Below are 24,018 nucleotides of genomic sequence, written 5' to 3' on the forward strand. Positions count from 1 at the left end.
CATTGAGGGGGCCAGAGAATATTACAGTGTCTGACATCATGCTTGCGAGCTCACACACCTCTTTAATGTTATCTTTTGTGATCTCCGATTGACGGAGTCGAACATCATTTGTGCCGACGTGAATGACAATCTTACTGAATTTACGATTAGCCTTAGCCAGCACGTTTAAATTTGACTTGATGTCAGGCGCTCTGGCTCCCGGTAAACATTTGACTATGGTGGCTGGTGCCTCTATGTTAACGTTCCGAACAATAGAATCACCGATAACTAGGGCACTTTCAGCAGGTTTCTTAGTCGGTGCGTCACTGAGCGGGGCAAACCTGTTCGAGACTGTAATCGGAACAGTCGAGTGATGTTTTGTCCTGCGACTACGCCGTCTCAGTCACGAAGTTTCCCAGCTGCGGAGGATTTTCAACCGGAACCGAGCTGTGTGCGCTAATGTTGCTCGAGTTGAATATACCCCATATCGATATTAACGATATTGTCTAATCCCGCATCGCGTTGAAAAAATATATCGATATATCTTAAAAATCGATATATCGCCCAGCCCTATGTCAAACCCGGCGCACACCACTGTCCAACGAGCTCATATAAACCCAACTATGTTTTAAAGCCTGACTTTTATCAAATGTATAAGAAGGCAGTGATTTCAGTCATCAAGAGGCTGCTACGTCTGTCAGTAGATCGGGTGGCGATCCTCCCATGTCAACTTGCAAGTCACTAAAACATCGTAAATTGTGTGGCTTTGAAACTGTTTAGCCTATAGGTTGTGGTTAGTGTATTAAAATAAAACTTGTTTGCAAATCATGAAATTCATTATTTAACAATAATACATTTTAAAAGAGAAACTCTTTTTCATTATTTGTTTGTTCTTTATTCCTTTCCTTTTATCTTTTTGAGAAGATCTTCAAAGTGTTTTTTTTATTTTTTTATTTTTATTGAAACAGCATTAATTTACAAACTCAAATGGGGAACACAAATATGAAGATCTTATGTGTACAACATGATAACTCCGCGTCTGACCTCTGTGCTCAAAATTTAAAGAGACAGTGAACCTTAAATTGAAATAGGCAATAAAATTGTTTTGTGTTATATAACATTTTATTGTTGTAGTTGGAATGGACTAAATAAAAAAATATTTTTATAAGCTAAAAAATTATATTAAAATGTTTTCATTCTGTTATTATATCACAGTTTCACGCATTTTCAATGTTATCCCACATTGTCCCACATAAACAGATTACCTGTCCCACATTTGGTTTGTTGGGTGGTGGTCACCCTAGTTTTAATCCGTCTCTTTTGTCCACTTTCAACCACTTCTGTCCTGATTTCTTCGAGGGGAGGGTTCATGGGTGAGTAAATACATCGGCCTTTTCTGATCTTTCAATCGAATGGACGAAATAAGCGCATGCAATTTACACATGAACACGGCCGGAGATGATAGAAAAACATACCGAAAGCAGCGGTTTTTATTTCTGCGAGAAATAAATATTTTTTGTCTTAAAACCAACCTTTTAGGTCATAGACGTTAAAGTTTAAATCCTTTCTGGCCAGCACGCATTATCAGTAAGCGGAGAGCAGGCGGGCTTCTGTGGCTGCTCGAACGCATTTTCGACTACCTCTGGAAGTGGTTGAAAGTGGACAAGCTCAAAACGTTTCACACCCCGTTTACACTTGTATTTATTGTTGTCCACTTGTGATCCGTTCGACCAAAACGCATCTTAATACCTGGTGTAAACAGGGCCTGAGAGAGAGAGCGAGAGAGAGAGAGAGAGAGAGAGAAGAGCGTCAGACAGTCGCATTGGCCTCTTAAAGAAACACCTCGCTTTTCTGTCTCTGCAGTGCCTCCCTCTCTCCTAATCTCTCCCTCGCCTACATTCTCTGTCTCTCACTCACTGCGGCTCGTCTTTCTGCGGACCCTGTGTTCTGTTAGCTCGTGTGTGTGGTGGGATGGAATCAGAGCAGATTCATGATGTGCTATTAATGAGTACAGTTAGCATTTGGCTGTGTAATTTGCCTCCAGCTTGAGGTTTGTCTTTGTGTATACCAAACAACAGAAGGAGAACGGCGTACAGAGGCCTGGTTTTCTGTAAGTCATTGCTTTCTGAGATGAGTGTGTATGTGTGTGTTTGAGGGGTACGGATGTCTCATTCATGAACGCATGATTGTTTTGAATTAGATATTGTCAATGAATCGATTTAACCAGTTCACAGAACTGATCCGATCGAATCATTCACAAACTGGATTGAATCAGTCAACAATTTGAACAATGTTCACAGCTATCTTGTTAACTGTTATCTTCGACTGTCTCTCTCAGACATGCTTGACTCTAGTTGAAATCATCTAGTGAGTGATACAGGTAGCATTTATTTTTTTGGCATTTTTGCTTTATTTGTACAGTTAAGTGAGAGAGAGGACAGGAAGCTAAGCGGGAGAGAGAAGGGTTAATTAATTTATTAAACAATTTAAAAAATCTCTTGACTGATTAACTTTGGTGCCTTTAAAAAGGATTAATCTATATTCAGTTTATACAGTGAAGACCGTGCAGTGTTATTTTATATTTGATTCCTTTGTTCAATCTCTGTACATTAATTACTGTGAATTTTACGTTTGTGCTTTTGCTCGTAATAATTCAATTTTTTTTTTTCATTTTATTACTGTTTGTTTACTTGTCTTTAACAATATTGAACATTTCTATGTGTTAAACTAGTAGTTAGGCTAGTTTTATAAACCTTATTTATTCAAGTTACATAGGACAGAAACAATAAAAACAATAACCTATTTTATCGTATTTTCTATCATTTTTGTAGTGGGGACAGTAAAGGTTTTGGCAGGGAAAGTAAAATTTGAACCACTGACTTGAAAAACATCCTTAGCATCGAGCTCCACAAATGTTAACAAATAACATGTAGTAATAATGATTTCATAAAACAATTACTGAATATTAAATGACTGTTCAAAATAACTCATTAGTGTAAATTAATTTGACTTCTTAAAATAGGTGGGCACAATTAGTTGAATATCCGGTCTGCAATAGTTATTCAAAATATACAAATATTTTGCGAACTTCACTAAATCTTATTAACGTTAAACATGTCACGTGCAAACTTTTTCTTAATCTTTCTGTTTCCCTCCAGGCTGGTTCAGGGACTCTGGCTGTCATGCAAGACCTGAGGAGCGAATCAGAACGTCTTAATGAGGTCAAGGGTCACTTGGAAATTGCCTTACTGGAGAAGCACTTTCTGCGTGAGTAGCTGAAGGATATATGCTGTCCATCCTAGTATACTTTCTGTTTATGGATGTGAGGAGGGAAGAGTGGGTTGGGTATCTCTCAATGCATGCTGATTGGAGGGATATGGTGCTGATCTTGAGTATGGCTTATAAATAAAAAGGACATAATCTTGAATATTACCATTAAGAAGATCTTTCAAACATTTTGGTCCAAAAGAAATATAATAGTTCAAACATAATTTTTTCATTGTAAAACTAAAAACTTATTCTTAAAAATGTTTTTGCTGGTGACTTTTAATAATTAAGGGAAGCCCATAAAAGCCCAGCATAAAAGAACAAATTTTGTTTCATTATTGTTTATCACAACATAATTTCCATAGTTTCATTTGTGTTATTACATAGTTTAAAGGGGTCACATGGCGTGGATACGTGTTTTTCTGTGTCTTTGGTGTGTTATAAGTTGTCCATGCATGTATTAGACTCGTAAAATTGCAAAAATGAAAGTGTCGGAACAAAAGATGCATTCTATCTAAAAGCGAATGCTCACCCAGACCTGCCTGAAACACCTCATGTAACCAAACCCCCACAGATCTATGTCAGTTTGTGGTATGAGGACCCGTGTAGATCGCTACTACTGGGCTTTTAGCTAATATATTTTCAGTGTCCTTACCTCGGACTGCTGCGGGTAAGTTTCTTCAAAGTGTCTACGTCTAGTTTCATAATGCCGTTTAAGGTTTCCACTTTTGATAACCGCAACAGACTCCGAGCAAATGAGACAAACCGGTCTCGTGCATGTCGATGCAGGAAGAATAAATGCAAATCTCTCGGCCCATTAATCTCGGAAAACATGGTTTTCAGCGTCGACTTTTCTAACTTTTGAAAAGGACATTGTTTTTCAGTCACTGACAGTTACATCTGTCTGCGTGCTGTGCAGCGAGTCTGTCTCGGCTCTCTTCACTCGTCGACGTCTGAACGTAGCAACAGTGCGCATATGTTAACTGTCCATGGCGCCGTAGGACCCAAACTGCTACTGAGCAGACCTAGATGTACCTGGTATAGATTTGATTGCATTAGAAAATAATGTTAGGCGTTCATTTATTTATTATGTCAAAAGGCTTGAGGTCCGGACGGACGCATCTCGCAGTCCGCATTCGCTAGTTGGTAAACCCTGCACTAGAGTGAAAACCTTTGGCTGTTTTTTATAGTGCCACCTAGTGTTGGCTGGCAGGATGTGTGTCTGTAAATCTGAGCAGCGGAGGAGGCTAGCTGTGACCATTGAACATAGTTTGGTGACTTTGTGATGGGTGTCTGATGCTTTTAAGGCTACATTCAAAGCAGAAAAATAATAAATCTGTACTAGTTGAAGTGGGTTGGTGCTTGGACAATTTTTGCCATAGCGATATTTAGCACCTATGGCAGTGAATTTGTAGCTATGTTCTGCATTTTGATTTATGAGTTTACTGTGTTTGGTTTGATATTTCCCTAAAATTAACACACTTGTTACAAACATGTGCAATAATTTAACTACATGGCTTAATACTTGTTCATACAAATAGGCTAACCAAAACTTTGGTTCTGTTTAAAATATAAGTACTTATGATTAGGGATTAAAGGCGGAATAGACGATTTGGTAAAATGCTAACTTTAGCCTGCTAGCACTGAAATCATGATCCCACCCTCCATGCGTATCGCCGTCCAAAGCCACGACTCCTCCAAAACACAGAAGCTCTTGGATCAATTCCAATTAAATCATGTCTCATTCACTAGTGAGAACATGTTACAGTACAAAGTAAATAACGTTACTACAATAGCGAAAACCACTACCATAAACAACAGCTTTAAAACGGGATTAGATGCAGCATAATTCCCGTTAGACGCTGGGTAACGATGTAATACATAAAGGTCCACAAACTACATAAGCAACATAATCAAAACCCATCCAAATCGAATCATAACATGTACCTACCTGTCCAGAAGTTACCATGGCATCATTGAAACCCTTTACTCCTGTAGTTGCTCTCTACGTGAAAAGCAACACTCATTATAATCATACCCGTCAACACTCCCGTTTTGGCCAGGTTTTTTCCATTTTCACACCCATCTCCTGTTGAAACCTCAAGTGACAAAATCGTGAACAGACCAAGTGGGAAACACCTGGAAACCCCTGCGAACCAACCGTCAGGGACCGGAATGCATTCGCGAATGGAATTCTGCTTTCACCTCTTTGCTGATTAAACGTTTTTAGTCGTGGCACTTTTTAAGATGGCCTTTATTTTTGTTCGTCCTTTGAAAGTGCCACTTGCAAACTTGCACACATTTAACAGGGGGAAAGTTAGGTTCCAGGTGTTTACCTGCCATCCTCCCGCTGTGTCTGCACAGGGTATGTGACCGCGCTGATGATGTATGGTTTCTGTGTGAACAAGGTGCGCAGTGGGATGCAAAATAATTGCCACGAGGGCAATGATTGGGCAAACGTTTTTTGGTCCTACGCCTTTCACAGACGAAATATAATTATAAAAATATTATTTGACCACTATACTTCTTGATTGCTATCAGGATGTAAAGACATTTCCAACCAACATGACAAAAAATGTTTCTGGACAGGATCACCCACCATGCCTTTAAATCCAAACTAAACTGTTAGAGGTGTACCGATTGACACATGCACACGCATCATGTACTTTACAGACAAAAAGGTGCACTGTAGTTCATCTCTCGTTGCTCTGTCTACATGGGGTATGTACTGTATGCTTACAGTGATGCTAAACTCTGACTGATGTTAAACTCTGACACATGCTAAACTCATGTTGAAGTCGTACACTCTGTGTAAAATAAACGTAAATTCCATTCAACCTGATTGCTTGTCTTACGTTAAAACTGGTAATTTCACCTAGGTAAAATGACATTCAACACAACTTCTACTTGTTTTTAAAAATACAAAATACAAAAAAATTAATAAATCAACCAATATACAGTATGTGTGATATATATCTCATTGAGTTCTTTACTAACACAAAAAACTGCAAATACATATACTGTACATCTTTAGAGTAGAATTCACAAATGAAATAAAGCAATGTTAGTTTCATAAACAGAAACAGACAAGAATAAAGTTGAAGTATTTTATTGTTATCTTAGACTTTTGTGAGATGAGTACAAAAATGAAAAAAGGTAAATTAAGTGACATGTTTAGATGTATTTTATTATTTGTACTTCTTTTCAGTCACAGAGTTCTTCAATTTAAGAGTTGTTTGGGCAAGAGAAGATTCTGTAATTTAATGCAGCTTGGAGAACTGCATTTAGGGAAATTTGGGGAAATTGTAATGTTCAATCATTTATGTAACGACAAAAAAAAAGTGCATTGAAGAAAAGTTAATATGGTTTTATATACAGTATATACTGTCAATTATAGTTTGTGGATAGAAAATCGGAATCGGCAAAAATCGGAATCAGCAGGTTTCACTTATAATAAAATCGGAAACCGGAATCGGCAAAGAAAATTGCAATGGGTGAATCTCTATAAACTGTCTTGCAAACACTGTAAATAAAACCCATCTGACAATACAAACTTCACTTACACATACATTTGTGGAATCAAACTACAGTAATTACCCAGTTTGTGATAATCTGATTTAATATAATGTTAATTTAATGATATTCTTGTTAAAATATAATTACTAGGGATGTAATAATATCAAAATCTCACTGTACGATAATACCTTGGTATAACGTCCACGGTACGGTATTTGTTGCAATATTTAAGATGACAAATGATGACTTGTAAACGTGCCATATAGGAGGCCTCTTTTCTTTATCCTCTAATCATGGCTGTTGCTGTCGTGATCTCAGTCTTCAGTTCGTTTTGTCAAACACGTGGAATGCGGTTTGACAGCTCCACACATGTTCGGTGTCTGTGTCTCTCGCCCCGCCCCCGTGTCTCCCTGCCAGGCTTTCCCCTCACCGGTTTCCCATCATCTCACCCCTGTAGCTTGTTCCTGATCAGTAGCCTCACCTGGTCCCTCATTATGTTCTACCTGCAGTTTATTCCCGCCTTTTAGGTTTTCTCTATTTAATCCCTCTCGTCTTGTGTCAGACCGTTGTTTGTTGCAGTCGTTCCCTGACCTTCTCTAGTCTTGTCTTGTCATAGTATTATCTTAGTTTTCTTGTTTTCCCCTCTCAGTTTGGGGTAGTCTCTAGTTAAACTCTCTGGTATTATTCCTTTAGTCCAAGTCTCCAGTGCCTAGTTCCCTTGTTCTCAAGCTCTGTTTTCCCATAGTTCCCGTTGGCATCCCGGACCATCCTGCTCTCTTCACTCCGGCTATCGCTTCACCAGCGACCACCTCTCCCAGCAAGAATCGGCCGGCGGGTCGAGGGTTCTCACCGCCGTGCGTTCCTCCCTTAGTGGGACAGAATCTCCCGGACTGGGTCTACCTCAGATTCTTCCGTGAGTGCCGTCGGGTCGAGTCCTCTCCCCGCGGACTCACGTGGCTCCGAGACCGGTGTCTCTTGGTGGATTCTTGTGGAAACTTTTCAAAAAAGACCTATTCATTTCCCGCAATTGAGTCTCCGCAGTCTCTGTTCACGCACAGTCATGACAGTTGCTTAGAGGTATGAGTTATAGTATGAGATGGGTCAAATGACCTAAAAATCCCTTTTATAAAATAAAATAATTGCACCAGATGGACCTTGCCAAAGGTAACATCTATTCTTTTTTCTAGCATTCTCTATGTTAGGCCCTGAAGACCTATCGTTTCATACAGTCATGTGTCCATGATAATATTGAGACAATTTTGCTATTGCGATAACATAATATCGAAAATATTGTTACATCCCTAGTAATAACAGTTTCTCTTTTGTGTTTGGTTGTTCTTTCAATATAAAAACTCCCTTTGGGGACTTTTGGGGATGTCCTAAATTCTAAAAATGTCAGGCTTTCTTTAAGGGATTAGAATGGGGTAGGGTTAGTCTGTAGTTATTGTAATTTGCTTTATATAAAATTGTGTTTTCATATATTATTTAGATATGCTTAAAATGTACCGAAATGCTAAATATTTTCCTTTATCAGTAGGGTCAGAATGTATCTGTATATTTCAACCAAAATTTACATTAATTATTTACTCAGCCTTATTCCAAAGCTTTCTTCTGCAGAACACAATAGAAGATATTTTGAAGAATGTGGATAAAAACTACATTTCTTAAACATTTCTCAAAATATCTGCACAAAAGAAAGTAATTCATACAGGTTTGTAATGACACGAGGGTGAATTTGTCATGAGTGGTGAGGCTGAAGAACCCAGATGCAGGCAGGCAGTGAAGGGGTTAACAAACAAGACTTTATTTCAAACAAAAACAGAAACTAAACACCCACGAGGGGGTAAACGAAAAGGTAACGAAATAATAAAACGAACAACAGGACCAAGACTAACTAAACACTAAACTAGACAATACTAGACAAAGACTAAACTATACACTTACTAAGACAGGGGAAAACAGGAACACAGGAACACGGCGAACATAGAGCACATGGAACATAATGGTTGACATCTAACACGGGTAAACACATCAAACGTACGTAGTACACAGTACAATGCACGAGCACAAGACAAAGAAACATGAGGGCATTTATAGGCAAGACAAACGAGGGATAATTACACAGGGCAGGTGAGGAACATTAGACACGAGAGGGAAGCAATACATGAAACGAGAGGGGCGGGGCCAATGACGAGACACGAGAAAACACATGAGATGTAAAACATACACAACTCATGGCTTTCTCACATAAAACCTAAGGGCTCTGTCCCGATCCTGCCACACGACTAGAAATTCATAAACAAGAAGGTAGGACCGTGTCAGAATTAATGACAAAACTATCCCTTCAAGTGTATGTAATTGTTGTATGCATCACAGCTATGGTAAATAATGGACTGACTCATTGTGATTTGAGAATCTAAACAAATGCTGAAGGTCATTAGGTAATGGCACAGTTAAACTTGATTGTTATTCAACCCTGCCACAGTCACACACACCACAAGATCATCATCCACAGACCAGCTGAGAGACAGCGATACAGCACATTTGAAAGGCAGTGTACTGATTCTGGGGTTGTTGTTGTTTGTGCGCTTTAAATAATAATGGTCTGAATAGAGATTTGTTTTCATCCTGATGATTTTCTTTCGCATTTGTCTGTTATACACATTCACGTACATGGTAGAAGCTTTTATATATTATGACTTATGCTTCAGGTCAGACTTGACTTTGAGCATGCGAAATTCGTACTTCATATGGTGGTACGAAAATGGGCGGGAGCGATTCCTCCATTTTTTACATTTCTGTACCGAGAGGTCACGCTGTGTCGTTTTGATCTTGATGTCAGTATTTGCGTCACTCGTCAACTTTGCAACGCAGCGAAATGCGAAATATCTTCGGACGACTTGCATAGGCTTGCGTTTTATGGGATTCCTTTTGTGCCAATAAGAATGAACGCAAACTTTTAAAAAACGAACAAAAATATACAATGCGAAAGAAAAAAAACACTTTGATAATGAAAACAATAAACTCAATTGCAAGAATGTGCTATTTTTCTTAACAATTCTCTAAGTTTCGTTTTTGCAAATACTAGTTTTGAATTCGCTGCTAGATTTTTCATTTGCGCTTTCCGACTTTACGCTGCACAAAGTTACGTTCGAACTTCTGGCACAAACTTTTCGCGTGGGCGGGATTTAACAGTGCTTTACTATCATTGGCTACTGAGATTTTGATCGACAGCTCCATGACCTGTAAGTGGAAGTCTCAGTGGCGCCGCGCGACTTTAGAACGCGATCTAGAGGTGGATGGTGAAGTTGTGATGGTGATTAGTTATCTTTGTTATTAAACGCGTTTTTTGCTACAGTTTGCATTGAAATGAGCTCTCGGGAGCGGATCGGAGCCTCGTCTTCAGCTGGGCACTCAAGTCAACCGCCGGTAAGTTAATGTAATCGACATAATCTCGATAAACATCTCGTGAATCTTTATCTGGTATTTCTTAAATGTTTCTTTCTTTAATTGTAGTTTGGGTTATATCGTAGATGTCATAGTGCTGTGTTGTTTACCCGGTTAAGACAATTGTTGACCATTCTAATTATTTACGATTTTCTGTAGAACAATAAATATATAATATTTATTAAATTCTTCTTTTTAATGTTAGGATCAAAGAGAAATGTCATCTATCCAGGTAGGCATTGAACTAAGGTGTGTTTTTCTGTGTATATAATGTATTGTTACATCAGCGGTATTAATGTAACTGTATGGAAATGGATAATGAAGGTAGAATTGATCTCTTTCGTATGTAATGTAATGGTGTTGTGTAAAGAGTTTGCTGGCCTTTTTGCCGGATACGTTTACAGTTGATTTGGTCACTTTTTACATGCTCTTTTCAGCAAGGGATGTTTTTTAGTCTTAAATGTCTACAATGGCTTTAAGTTTGTAAACTCGTAGTTAAATTATATAGTCATTCTGACATGTAAGCTAACTGCTTTGTTTATACCTGCAGGAACAAGTGCAAGAAGATATTTTACAGCGGATGCTAACAAAGTTCAACCTCATTTGTCGGAATGAAATCATAGATTTGAATTACCTCCTGGACATTGCTCAGCAAGAACTGGCTTTGGCAACTGCTGCATTAAATCATGTTACCATTCCAGAACAATTAATCGAGTCTCTACGGGAGTTAATAAACGTAGTTAATACATCTGTGAGTTCGGAAGAGACTACAGCACACACATCTGACATTGTAACTTTAACTTGGGGTAACTTGGGACGTCCACGTCTGGATATAAGCAGGGATGACATTGAAGAACTTCTCAGCACTGCACTTCCTGTAGAACATCTTGCTCAGATATGTGGTGTTTCTAGAAGAACAATGAACAGACGATTGAAGGAGCACTCATTGTCTGTCAGAGGCTGCTATTCCAGCATATCAGATGATGAACTTGATCATGTTGTAAGAGCAATTAAATTAAGAATGCCACATGCTGGCTACAGACTAGTGAAAGGTGAACTTGTGGCTAGAGGGCATCGGATACAGTGGCACAGGGTGAAGGCCAGCATGCAGCGGGTGGATGGATCTGGAATTTTGGCCAGAATGGTTCAGCTTTTGGTTTTGTAGCTCGCAGAAATTACTCTGTTCCTGCACCGTTGTCCCTAGTTCATGTGGATACCAACCACAAACTAATTACGTGAGTATTTACTTTTTTACTCTCACTTGCATGCACACATACGTTCTTGCAGTCGTTATGCATTGACACATGCATGTACACAGTATACACACATCAAGATGTACCCTAATTAAATTATTACTATATACGTTTTTTTGTGATAACCCAATGGGTGTGAATTATTCTGCTTATTACACAGCTACTCAAATGATGAAGTAATTGGACACAAAATATTGATTTGAAATATTTTGTTGCTATAAAATATTAATATTTTATTATGTTAGCAACAAATTCAAACTGGTCATTAGAAAAGCGACAACAGACTGATACACTGAACATTGAAGTACTGGTCAACATGAGTCGTATTATCAGTTTTTGTCGTTGTTTTCAGGGAATAACAGACCTCTGAATGTTGTGATGAGAATCAAGTATTTTAGAGAGCTGTGTAACAATAACCAGTAAGTAACAGTCTTATATCTGTATTTTTCCCTAGGTTCAATATTGTAATATTTGGTGGGATTGATGGTTTCTCGAGGAAGGTACTGTTGACTGAACGTGGTCCGTTTTAAAATTTTATTTTCACTTAGTTAAACATTGTTTTCTATACATTTAATAGATCCTGTATCTTGATGCTGCTACCAACAACAAAGCATCAACAGCTTTCAAATTCTTTCTGGAGGGGGTTCAAAAACACGGGTGGCCTTCAAGGTAAGAATACTGCTGTACTCAATAACATGTAACTCGGTAACACAGAGCATTCATTTTGCCAAATATTTTACAGAGTACGTGGTGACCAAGGAGTTGAAAACGTGGACATAGCACGTTGCATGTTTTCAGTACGAGGAACTGGCCGAGGCAGCTTTATTGCTGGAAAAAGTGTTCACAATCAAAGGTAAAATGATTTTTAATGGTTAAAGCAATAACTAATAGCGGGTAAAAGTGACTTTCATCAAAGTTATAATTACAACAGTTATGTATGTAACTGCTATGTACAGTATTTGAGCATAATAAAAANTTGATGCTGCTACCAACAACAAAGCATCAACAGCTTTCAAATTCTTTCTGGAGGGGGTTCAAAAACACGGGTGGCCTTCAAGGTAAGAATACTGCTGTACTCAATAACATGTAACTCGGTAACACAGAGCATTCATTTTGCCAAATATTTTACAGAGTACGTGGTGACCAAGGAGTTGAAAATGTGGACATAGCACGTTGCATGTTTTCAGTAAGAGGAACTGGCCGAGGCAGCTTTATTGCTGGAAAAGGTGTTCACAATCAAAGGTAAAATGATTTTTAATGGTTAAAGCAATAACTAATAGTGGGTAAAAGTGACTTTCATCAAAGTTATAATTACAACAGTTATGTATGTAACTGCTATGTACAGTATTTGAGCATAATAAAAAATGTGTCTTTATTTTAGAATTGAGCGTCTGTGGTGTGATGTTTGGTCAGCTGTCACTTCTAAGTACTACGACCTCCTGCATACAATGGAAGAAGATAGATTACTTGAACTGTCAGATGAACTCCACCTCTTTTGTGTGCACTATGCAATCCTTCCACGGCTGAAATCTGACTTGAAGTGCTTCACAGGGAGTTGGAATAACCATCCTATCAGAACAGAAGGAAATCTTTCTCCAGAACAGCTCTGGCACATTGGAATGCTGCAGACACCAGTAGTGGAGCCAAATGCAGAGGTATGCTTCAAGTATTATCCAAAAGACTTTGCTCTCATAATGTTTGACTTCTTAAAATGAACTCGCATGTAATCATGCAGCGCCTCTAAAATTTTTATTTGGAACACTTTGTTTTAGAACAGAAAAATGCCCTTCCCAAACGATGGCAACAGAGATGGAAACACATTTTTATTTATTAAAAGGATCCTCTAGGTCTGAACTGTTTTTTGTGTGCATGCTATCTTGTGCAACTGTATGTATGTCTTCATCACGTATATATTTTCTGCAAGTTCAGAGAATTGGCATTGTTAACTCAATGGTGTGTTTAATTTGAAGATTATGGAGCAACTTTTTCAAGAACAAACCTCCGATACTGACCCAGAAGATGGTGTAGTTGTGCCAGAGATCCATTGCTCTTTATCAGATCAGAACCTTGCTGTTTTGCATGGATTAATTAATCCCTTGACATCACTGTTGAATGACCGGGAGCTCTATCTCCAGACACTTAGTATTGTACAAAGACTTTACTCTCATGTTTGACTTCTTACTTGAAAAGAACTCACAAGTAAACATGCAGCTCCTTGAGAATTTAAATTTGGAACCTAGTGTTTCGTCAAGTCGTGTTTTACATATTGTAACGGAGGAAAATACATTGCAAACCATTTTAAAAGCATGTAAAATAATAAATGTGCATGGGTCACCTAAAGATTCTATCATCATTTATTCACCCTCATATCATTCAAACCTGTTTAACTTTCTCTTGCAGAACACAAAAAACAATGTTTACAAAACCACAAGACCTCTTAAAATATCAATTTTTGAATGACATGAGGGTGAATAAATGATAACAGAACTTTTATATTTGGATTTTAACTGCACTCTTTTCAGTTTCAAAATGCAGTTGTCAAGAGGAACAGTCTTAAACAATTAAGTTGATTTGTAACGAACAATATTAACCAAGATATATTGAACTATTCTTTCCAAAAAGTATGTAAATTACATGTGCTTGTGTTAAAATGTATTACTTTCTCAATTTAAAGACAATTATCAAAACAAACAGTCTGTAAAAGCAAGCTCCATGTTTCACTGCTACTTTCATGTTCTCTTTAAATTCACTTAAATTTGAAAAATGTGCAGTGGGAAATGTAATTGTCTGGGTGCATGCACTGACAATAGGGAAGCAAAGTGTGTGGCTCGGCATCCGTTGCATACATGCATGGTCAAATTGAACAGTGATTTTAAAAGCTTGTCTCTCTGAAAGAAGCAGGTGCTTATGTGATTGACCAGTCAACCACTGCATCACCCATGGGACAGAGAGTGCCTCCTCATCCACACTGTCATCATCTATGGCAGTAAAAAAATTTTTTTTTATTAAAACAAGTTAAAATTATAACATTAACATTCTGGAATGAACACACACTTGCCTTCAAGCTCCATTAGAAAATCCTGGAAGTGATTGAGGATTTGCACCTCTTTGGCATGTTTAAGAGTGCCAGTCTCACTCATTTGTGGGTGAAGATGGGACACAATGTAATGAGAGTCCACCTGAAACAATATGCCAGGGAGAAGAGATCTAAACAGCATGCAATTAACAATAAAAATAAAAAGAGTACTCATTTTACAACCGCTATGCAAAATCGAAAATATCCTGGTTCTTTCTTTACCTTATCATTACCACCTTGAACTACAAACAAGCTACGGCACACTTCTCGGTTTGTTCTCATGACATCAATTAACCCATAAAGCTGTAGACCATCACAGAGCTGCTGAAGCATGAGAGTTCGTCGAGCAGCAGCATGCATCACAATTGCTCTTTTAGAAGATAGAAAAAAAACAAAATGTCAATTAGTAATAATATTTCATTGAATACATTCTGTGTAAAATACATTTGAAAATAATATATAAAATAACACCTTGTTATATTCTCCTTGTTAGTCTCGTTAATAGGCCCTGTGTAACCACAGCTGACTATCTGTTCAGTACACGAAGACAAATCTGAAGTCTCCTCGATCTGAAAAGAATTAAGAAAAAAAATGAGTCTGATTGTATTTATAAAAGTTACATGACAATATGAAACAATACATGTATTGTCTGAAATACCATTTTAATCAGTGGTGAAATATCAACATCATAAACACTATCCTTGGTAATGTTTTCAAGGGTTCCACTCAACAGAAAATCGTAACACCAGTCCTGTAAAAATCTTGGAGCTGGGCCACCCTGGGCAAGGCTAACAGCAAATACCTCCCCAGCAACTCTAAAACAATGAAATTGAAATTACAGTGAAATACAATGTTTACAGTCAATGTGTGTTTAAAATTGTATCCTCAAATGCTTTTTATGGACAGATCACCCCCCAAAAAATGAGAACAATTTTAAGCTACCATTTATGTCCTTTTGTATCATAAAAGGTTTGGATCACATTGACTTTCATTACACAAACAAATACAGCTGCGATATTCTTATATTAATAAGTCATACTTCAATTTTGTAATACCACGAGTAATCAGTAAATAACAGAATATGTATTTTTAGGAGAACTATTCCTTAATTAAGAAACACTTACCTGAACAGTCCATTGTCCAGATCATTTAAAGAGTACTTCGCATTTTTCCTTTACCATCCTCTCCTTCAAAGAGTCTAGTCTCTATGCCACCAATCATTTCTGCAAAAAAACAAACAAACTGATATAATTTTTCAGGGAATTATCTCATAAGAAAGCAAACAAATTAAAAAGAAATTAAGAAAATTTGAAGTTGAAGATCTTGTCTTTCATAAAGTGCAGAGTGCATAAATCCTGACCTGTGAGGAATTCCTTACGTAAAGCCCCTGTATCAACTCCAGCCTCTCCCAAGAATGTGATTTTTTTATGTGTTGACTGGAGAGCTCAACTTTTGTCGCCTCCACAGTAAGAGACCTCGTTCCAAGACACTCATTCTAGACACAAAGAGGCTGAATTATTTGGTGGTGTCAACTTGAGAGGCAAGCCATTTTAGGACGTCCTCCTCACTGTAAATTTGTATTTGTAATTGCTTTTAACTTTATAATGTATCTTATTCAAGTTATACAACTACATTATCTGAGAACATTAGTATTACTTTTCTTAATTCTTACCATGTCATTTCTTCATTTTGTGGCGGCAATATTTCAGGACTCCTTGACCGAATGGACACTGGACTAGGGAGAAAATGCAGGGATTTAATATAACATAAACTATACAGTTTATGTAATGGTCAAACCATTGAACAATGTTCATGATCCAATACTTAAAGCAACTTACCAAAACCTATATCATATGATGCACTACAAAATTATATTACCATTACCTTTCCAAATCACCACAGAAACTGGCATGGAGCTCCAATTCTTTCATAGGAAAGGTTTTCATGCATACAGGACATATTGCATCTGTTGACTAAAAAGCAAGTAATTACGCAGAATACACTTTAAAGGCAGTTAAAATGATTTCTTCCACTGCAAAAGACATTACCTCTTCTTCAGTGGCAGAATGTAAATCAGCTACCTAGAAGGAGACATTTCCTTAAAAAATGTTTTTTTACTTATATTTTCATATGCAGCCTTCATGAGGTTTGCTAAAATATTTTATTGTACCTCTTCTTCAGAGTCTGAAAGTGTCTCATATTCCGGTGTGCTGCATTCTCTGAGATGCAAGGCAAGAATCTGCAGTGGCATCATTTTAAAGCATTTTTTGCATTCCGCTTTTGGCATCAAAGCGAATTCCAGAGCATCGGATGGAAGAGGTGACAGGTCAAACTCATCCTGTAAAGGCACAATATACAGCATGGTTTTTCCCCCTCCAGTTACACTTCTGATGGTACTACCACAGTATCCTTCAGATTCTGGGGGAACTAAATTCAGCCGTCGCCTTCCCTGTCCCCCTGAATAAACAATAAATAAAAACTTTACAGTATTCATCTTATTGAATGTCTTTATTAATTAGAACCTATATAATTTTATAAAAAGTAGGTAAAGCTTTTTTAAATATTACATTTTAAATGTGTCACACACAAAATAAACAGTAAAAATAAGATGATAAACTGATGACCATACTAGTAATGTGCTAACAATAGCAAGTTCTGGTGTTTGGAAGTAAAAAAATAAATACTGATACCATTCTTTGTATGACTTTCTTTTGACAGCTAAAAGCAAAAAAAGGAAGGTATTCTGAAAAACATCTGAACTGATTTTGTTCTCATAATGAAGGTCAGTGGGGATTAATGGGTTTAGAAACATTGAAGATATCACATAAAACATCAGTAATTTGGGTGATGTCTCTTATACTTAAAATTAAACTTAAAATTAAAAATTAAAATAAGACTGCACTGTCAATGTGATATGATTTATGTAACGTATACACTTACACACATAAAACAGTTTACTTCACAACTATGTATCAAACTTAGAATAGGGATTGGAGTACAAATTGTACCAGATGCTTTGAAGCCATCCTCCAGATGCTGCCTTCATTTTGGGGTAAGCATCACAGAACAAATTGGACACCTAAAAACCATAACACCAGATTACAACAAATTCTTAACCTTGTTTATGGTGAGAGAGCATGGTGGTGTATGCATAACAAGATCACCTCTGAATGAGTCAAGTCATCAGGCATAGACAGATTTCGTTTTCCCAATCCAGCCTGTATGAGCTCCAGCTCTTCTGTTAATGAGGGAGTCATCTCCAAATTTTTGTGTAAAAGAAACACTGAAAATATGAATGGTTTCCAATTTTTTTAACTTTGCTGGTGTGTTACAGCTGGGTAGACGTCTTTTTGAACCACGTTTAAAAAATCCCGGGAAAGACCTTACAGGGATCAAATAAAAGTAAGCAATACAATAACTTACAAGCTTACTAATAACTAGTGCTGTCAATCGATTAAAAAAATTAATCGGATTAATCACACATTTTTTCATATTTTAAAATATACTTTTACATTTTAATAATTTCACATTTAATCTTCAAATTGATGTAGAAACAACATATTTCTTTAACAGCATCATTTTATGAAAGCTAGCATTTTTATATTAGTACTGTAACTGATGTCTCTATTAAATTGATTATTTTAACATGAATTATAGCCATTCAACAGTATAATTGAGAGCTCATGTAGGAAACATACAGGAATTGAAGGACACTTTACAGTCTTTATTAATGCTAAATTATAAATTAAATGCAGAAGAATTCTCATTAAAGCTACAAAATCACATTGATTTCTTCTTTTATTTTGTTCTTTGATTAACATTAGTGACAGGAGTCACAGCAGCACGTTTAAGAACGTGTCCCCTTTAAGAGCTGTCTCAGTTCGCAGATCTGACAAGTCACCGCACTCCCATTTTCACAACTCTTTGCATTCATTTAAGATTTTATTTTACACTTTGAAGTCTTGCTTAAGAAAATGCTAGACAAAACGGTCTTTCTGACATAATCTTGTGTGGTTTTATCCATTCAAGCACAAAAGAGAACTTAACACGGATGTGCTGTCTGACAGAGATTCACCGACGCAGCCCTTAGCAGGTGACTGTTTCCACCAGACTGGACCTCGCGTTGCGTTTTGCCGCGTCCCACAGTTTAGAAGCGGTCTATCTCCATTGAACGCGTCAAAGCAACTGTTTAAAATCGCGCTTAAGTGGTTTAAAAGCCTGTACACGAATAAGAGCTTGATTACATAATGTAACGCTAGACAAAGGTTGTCAAAACAAACGGATGCTGCGTTAATTGCGATAAATATTTTCTCACGCGTTAATTTGAAAAAATTAATCGCATGCGTTAACGCGTTAACGTTGACAGCCCTACTAATAACATTAACACCTACTATGTGTTTACTGGGAAATCAATAATTACACCTGAATACTTCTACTGCTTCAATTATAATGTTTTGTATAAACTTTTGTATTACAAACACTAAGTGTCATTGTTTGTTAGTCATGACTGCAAATTGAAACCTGGCCATCTCTTGGTCCACTGTTTGACACTGGCACGAGCGCTGACCCTGACTCTGCCTTGTGCTGTTTTTTTCCAGCGACTGGTTGAGAATCTCAATGATGTTTTGTACAGCTGCTGATGCAGCATCCGCACCAATATTTGAGCCTTGCTACATATTAAAGATGAATCTCAGATAGAATTACACTTAGTCTTATTAATGTTGGGAATGGGATACACATTTTTTAAACACAATCAAAGCACTCAGTCAGACGATATTATATAAATATAGAAACCCACATGAAAAATCTATAGTCATTATAATTACTAACGTATTTTTATGCGGGGTACATGTAAATGACAATGAGCTTAATTAACACGTTACAAATGATCATAAAATAGCTAATAAACGTGACAAATGAAGACAAAACTGCTGCATGCTTTTGTACAAGATTCACGAGACGTTTATCGAGATTATGTCGATTACATTAATTTACCGGCGGTTGACTTGAGTGCCCAGCTGAAGACGAGGAACCGATCCGCTACCGAGAGCTCATTTCAATGCAAACTGTAGCAAAAAACGCGTTTATTAACAAAGATAACTAATCACCATCACAACTTCACCGTCCACCTCTAGATCGCGTTCTAAAATCGCGCGGCGCCACTGAGACTTCCACTTCCAGGTCACGGAGCTGTCGATCAAAATCTCAGTAGCCAATGAGAGTAAAGCACTGTTAAATCCCGCCCACGCGAGAAGTTTGTGCCAGAAGTTCGAACGTAACTTTGTGCAGCGTAAACGAAAACTCGGAAAGCGCAAATGAAAAATCTAGCAGCGAATTCAAAACTATTATTTGCAAAAACGAAACTTAGAAAATTGTTAAGAAAAATAGCACATTCTTGCAATTGAGTTTATTGTTTTCATTATTCAAAGTGTTTTTTTTCTTTCGCATTGTATATTTTTGTTCGTTTTTTAAAAGTTTGCGTTCATTCTTATTGGCACAAAAGGAATCCCATAGCGTTTCCGGTCTGACGCATTTGCATGCGTATGAATGGAAGTCAATGTAACGAAAAGTCAAGTGTGACCACGGATTTACAATTATGCATTATGTCTGTATGTGTGTCTGTTTCAAGCGTGTGTCTTTATCCTGTGTGTTCCCATCTTTAAAGCTCGGACCAATTTAATATTGCATTAAGCGTCATTGCAAGTCACCTGTGATGACATCGCAGGAATTTCCCGTTACACTCTGGTCATCGGTATTGTTTTCCTAAAACTATGGGCGTTTTCACACATAAGGGTTTGTTTCGGAACCTGGTGCGTTTTCTCTCTTGGTTCGATTCGTTTAGGCATATGTGAACACGGCAATCGCGCTAGGATCCGCCCCAAAACAATCGCCTGAACAAGGTGGTCTCGACCCGATTGCAAACGAACTCTGGAGCGGTTAGGTAGACGTATGAAAGCCATCCGACCCAACGGACCAACGAACCAGACTGTATCACAATGTATGATGGGTAATTATGTAAAGTTGCGTGACGCAAAAGGGATTGTTTTGCTAATGGCTCCCTGTAACAATGTTCAAAGTAAGGAAGGAAGGAAGCGGGGAACGGCGAACGTTAAACCAAACTTTTAATAAAATAAACAAACAACAAAACCAAAGTAAAGTGCTGACAGCTCCCTCACAGTCGACTGCCGGCCACACAAACACAATAAAACATAACATAAAATCCAGGCCTGGTTCTCTCTCATCCTTCTCCTCCTTTTATGTTTCCCGAGCTCCGCCGTGAGAGACGCGAGACCGGTGCAACGCGCAGCTAACGCCCATTATCACTCCCGTTACCGGCCGGAAAATAAACAGATGCACTCTGACCAATCGAAGGAGAGTTTACTCGCACGTGACTTTTATTAACAAAGTTTGGTCTGTTTGGAAATATTGCCTTGTGAATGCGAACCGAACTAAAATAAATTTCAATATTGTAGCGATTTAACCCCCGGTTTCGGAACAAAGCAATCGATACACAGGTGTGAAAACGCCCTAAGAGAAATAGTTGTTAACCTTGTTTGTCTCAGTGACTAAGGATGTCCGATATGGAAAAAAGAGACACTTCTTAAAAAGTTTCCAAAAAAGTTCCTAGCTTTATCATGTTCATGTCATATAATTTTGAGAAACATTTACCTATTCTTTTACAAAAAGGTCATGCTTGTGTGTCATAGTGTCACAGTATGTCAGTCAGGGTTAAGTAATGAGATTAAGAGATGGGAAGTTGACGGCTTTCTCCCCAGCCAGATACACCAAACACGACAAAAACTTTGATTTACTTTTTTTTGTATTTAAGCTACATAATGTGATAATGGGCTCCATTTAATTAAATTCGGAGTCGAGATGTTCATCAGAACGTTGAATTGGAAATTATTTTCACAGAACATTTAGTATTTCTATGGGTAAATAAGAATTACATAAGAGTACCCAGTGAAGACACATATCATGAGCTGTGGTTTCCTTGTCCTCTATTATTAACTCCCATTCCCTGTGCTTAACACGACACTGCTTTAAAATGAGCTATTCTCTTTCCTGCTATATTTTTATCCCCATACTCTCTCAGTTAGCTACAGGAAAACACAGTAGACATCATGTTTCCTTACTGCACTATACTTACAAAACTTAAAACAGGCTTCACACATCTCTTTATAAGAATGTACTTGCTATTATTTTCTTTTTTGTTAATCGTGGGATGTTCTTTAGACATTTATGAGTCTTTCTACATCTTTCTGCTATTTTAAAGTGGAACTCCGCTGAAAATTTCCCCTTCAATTTCTTTGTCTGACCTCAGTTTTATTGCAATGACAAAACGCTACCACAATTGAATTTAAAGATTTAAATGAGTAAAACCTACAGTAAAATAAATTTAGTTGAGCACTTGCATTGACTGCATACAAAACACAAACAACCACTCAGAACACATAAGCAATGACATAGCAATGGCTCTGCAACCCCTTGAACTCAACTCAACTTTATTTATATAGCGCTTTTACAATTTTCATTGTTACAAAGCAGCTGTACATGAGACGTATTGACTATAAGCAAAATAATTAAAGTTGTACCTGCAGAAACAAGAAAAGGTTGAAAACACAGAAGACAGACCACATACAAAACTCTCCACACACACAATATGCACACGTACTAACACACATAGACATAGAGACACACACACACACACACGGATGCGCACGCACACACACACAACACACACACACGTACGTACACAGACAAGTACGCACACAAACACACACACACACGCTCAGTGAGAGCACACATTTAGGATAAAGGAGAGAGAAGCACAGGTCAAATATAACAGACTATAAATTCCTATATGCAATATTAATTAAGTAAAACTTTAAAATTCTAAAGCAGCCCCCCCGGTCAGGCAGATAGTGCAAAAACAGTATGCAAACGGTGGCGAGGAACCCAAAACTCTAATCGAGAAAAAAAACCTCAGGAGAACCCAGGCCCAACCAGGGGATTCCAGTTCCCCTCTGGCAAAAGCTGCTGCCTCTGCACAAGCTCCAGAGAACTTGCACAACAAGGCTAAATAAAATAAATAAACTTAATAATAAAATAAATTATAGTTTAAGATTATCATTAATAATCTAATAGCATTTGAAGTTTTGTGGTGAAGACATGTCAAGAGACCGCGTCCTTCTTTATCCAGCTCTATCATCTCAGCTCTTGTCAGGTCCCCACTTCCCATTCTCCGCTCTACCATCAGGTCAGGCCATGAACTGCATCCTGCTCGCTGTGGTAACCTTGGAACAATGAGACAAGACTGGCTGAGAGTAGAGTACTGTTCTGTACTCTTTGATGCAACAAGTACATCAGTTGTGTTTTTGGTTCCGGTTGATCTAACTAATGCAGCCTAAACCCTCTGAAGATTTATATTATGGAAGAGTAGTGTATGCAAGATTAAAAAGATGCGTCTTTAGTCTAGATTTAAACTGACAGAGTGTGTCTGCCTCCCGGACAGTGCAGGGAAGACTATTCCAAAGTTTAGGCGCTAGATAGGAAAAGGATCTACCACCTGCACTTGATTTTGAAATTCTAGGTATTACCAACTGACAGGACGCCTGAGAGCGTAATGCACGTGAAGGACTGTAATACAAAAGGAGTTCATTCAAGTACTGAGGAGCTAAACCATGTAAGGCTTTATAGGTAATAAGCAAGATTTTAAAGTTAACGCGATGCTTTATAGGTAACCAGTGCAAGGTTGACAGAACCGGGCTAATATGTTCATACTTTTTTGTACGTGTAAGAACTCGAGCTGCCGCGTTTTGGACCAATTGGAGTTTTTGTAATAAGCCTGCAGGGCAACCACCTAACAGTGCATTACAGTAATCTAGTCTTGATGTCATGAATGCATGAATTAACTTCTCTGCATCTGACATTGACAGCATATGACGTAGTTTAGATATATTCTTAAAATGGAAAAACGCAATTTTACAGGTGTTGGCGACGTGGCTCTCAAATGACAGATTACTATCGAATAGAACGCCAAGATTCTTTGCTGACGACGAGGGTTTTATGGAACATCCGTCAATAGTTAAACAGTATTCTTGGTTGTTACTTATAGCAGTTTTCGGTCCAATAAGTAACACTTCCGTTTTGTCCGAGTTCAGTAATAAAAAGTTGTTACTCATCCAGTTTTTTATATCGACTATGCATTCCATTATTCGATGGAACTGCTGTGTTTCATGAGGCTTCGAGGAAATATAAAGTTGAGTATCATCAGCATAACAGTGAAAGCTAACTCCGTGTCGCTTTATTATATCTCCTAGAGGTAGCATGTATAATGCGAAGAGCAGAGGCCCTAAGACTGAGCCCTGTGGTACACCGTACTGGACTTGCGATTTGCGTGACACCTCATTGTTTATTGCTACAAATTGAAAACGGTCGGATAAATAAGATTTAAACCATTTCAAAGCTATTCCCTTA

At 37.8% G+C, this 24,018-nt stretch overlaps 3 protein-coding genes across 11 annotated transcripts in view; 1 reads left to right on the forward strand and 2 right to left on the reverse strand.

Moving 5' to 3' along the window:
• The window catches only part of LOC130547623 (uncharacterized), a 403,303-nt gene that overhangs the window by 161,301 nt on the left and 217,984 nt on the right, over positions 1–24,018 (reverse strand). The gene's annotated exons all lie outside the window — the stretch shown is intronic.
• The window catches only part of gramd4a (GRAM domain containing 4a), a 113,671-nt gene that overhangs the window by 29,392 nt on the left and 60,261 nt on the right, over positions 1–24,018 (forward strand). For 3 of the 5 annotated variants that reach the window (XM_057323713.1, XM_057323714.1, XM_057323715.1), the window contains one exon: positions 3,138–3,246. In XM_057323713.1, coding sequence (XP_057179696.1) covers positions 3,138–3,246 — 109 coding nt within the window. Of the gene's footprint in view, positions 1–1,862; positions 2,090–3,137; positions 3,247–24,018 lie in introns of those variants that run through there. The other 2 variants (XM_057323716.1, XM_057323717.1) reach the window with 2 other exon arrangements.
• Positions 14,118–15,761, reverse strand: LOC130547625 (uncharacterized). The gene is made up of 6 exons (XM_057323728.1): positions 15,663–15,761; positions 15,197–15,353; positions 15,010–15,107; positions 14,761–14,908; positions 14,521–14,641; positions 14,118–14,440 (listed from the first exon to the last, which is right to left on the reverse strand). The coding sequence occupies exons 2-6, from the start codon at positions 15,197–15,199 to the stop codon at positions 14,118–14,120; spliced, it is 693 nt and encodes a 230-aa protein (XP_057179711.1). The 5' UTR covers positions 15,200–15,353; positions 15,663–15,761.

This window comes from Triplophysa rosa, linkage group LG24 (assembly GCF_024868665.1).
Source record: "Triplophysa rosa linkage group LG24, Trosa_1v2, whole genome shotgun sequence".
Classification (NCBI taxonomy): domain Eukaryota; kingdom Metazoa; phylum Chordata; class Actinopteri; order Cypriniformes; family Nemacheilidae; genus Triplophysa; species Triplophysa rosa.

Excerpts from the sequence above, each read along its gene's own strand:
- LOC130547625 (XM_057323728.1), bottom strand. Across the intron at positions 14,642-14,760 it reads TTCAAGGTGGTAATGATAAG|GTGGACTCTCATTACATTGT; the intron begins GTAAAGAAAGAA and ends ATATTGTTTCAG. Across the intron at positions 14,441-14,520 it reads TTTTCTAATGGAGCTTGAAG|ATGATGACAGTGTGGATGAG; the intron begins GCAAGTGTGTGT and ends TTACTGCCATAG.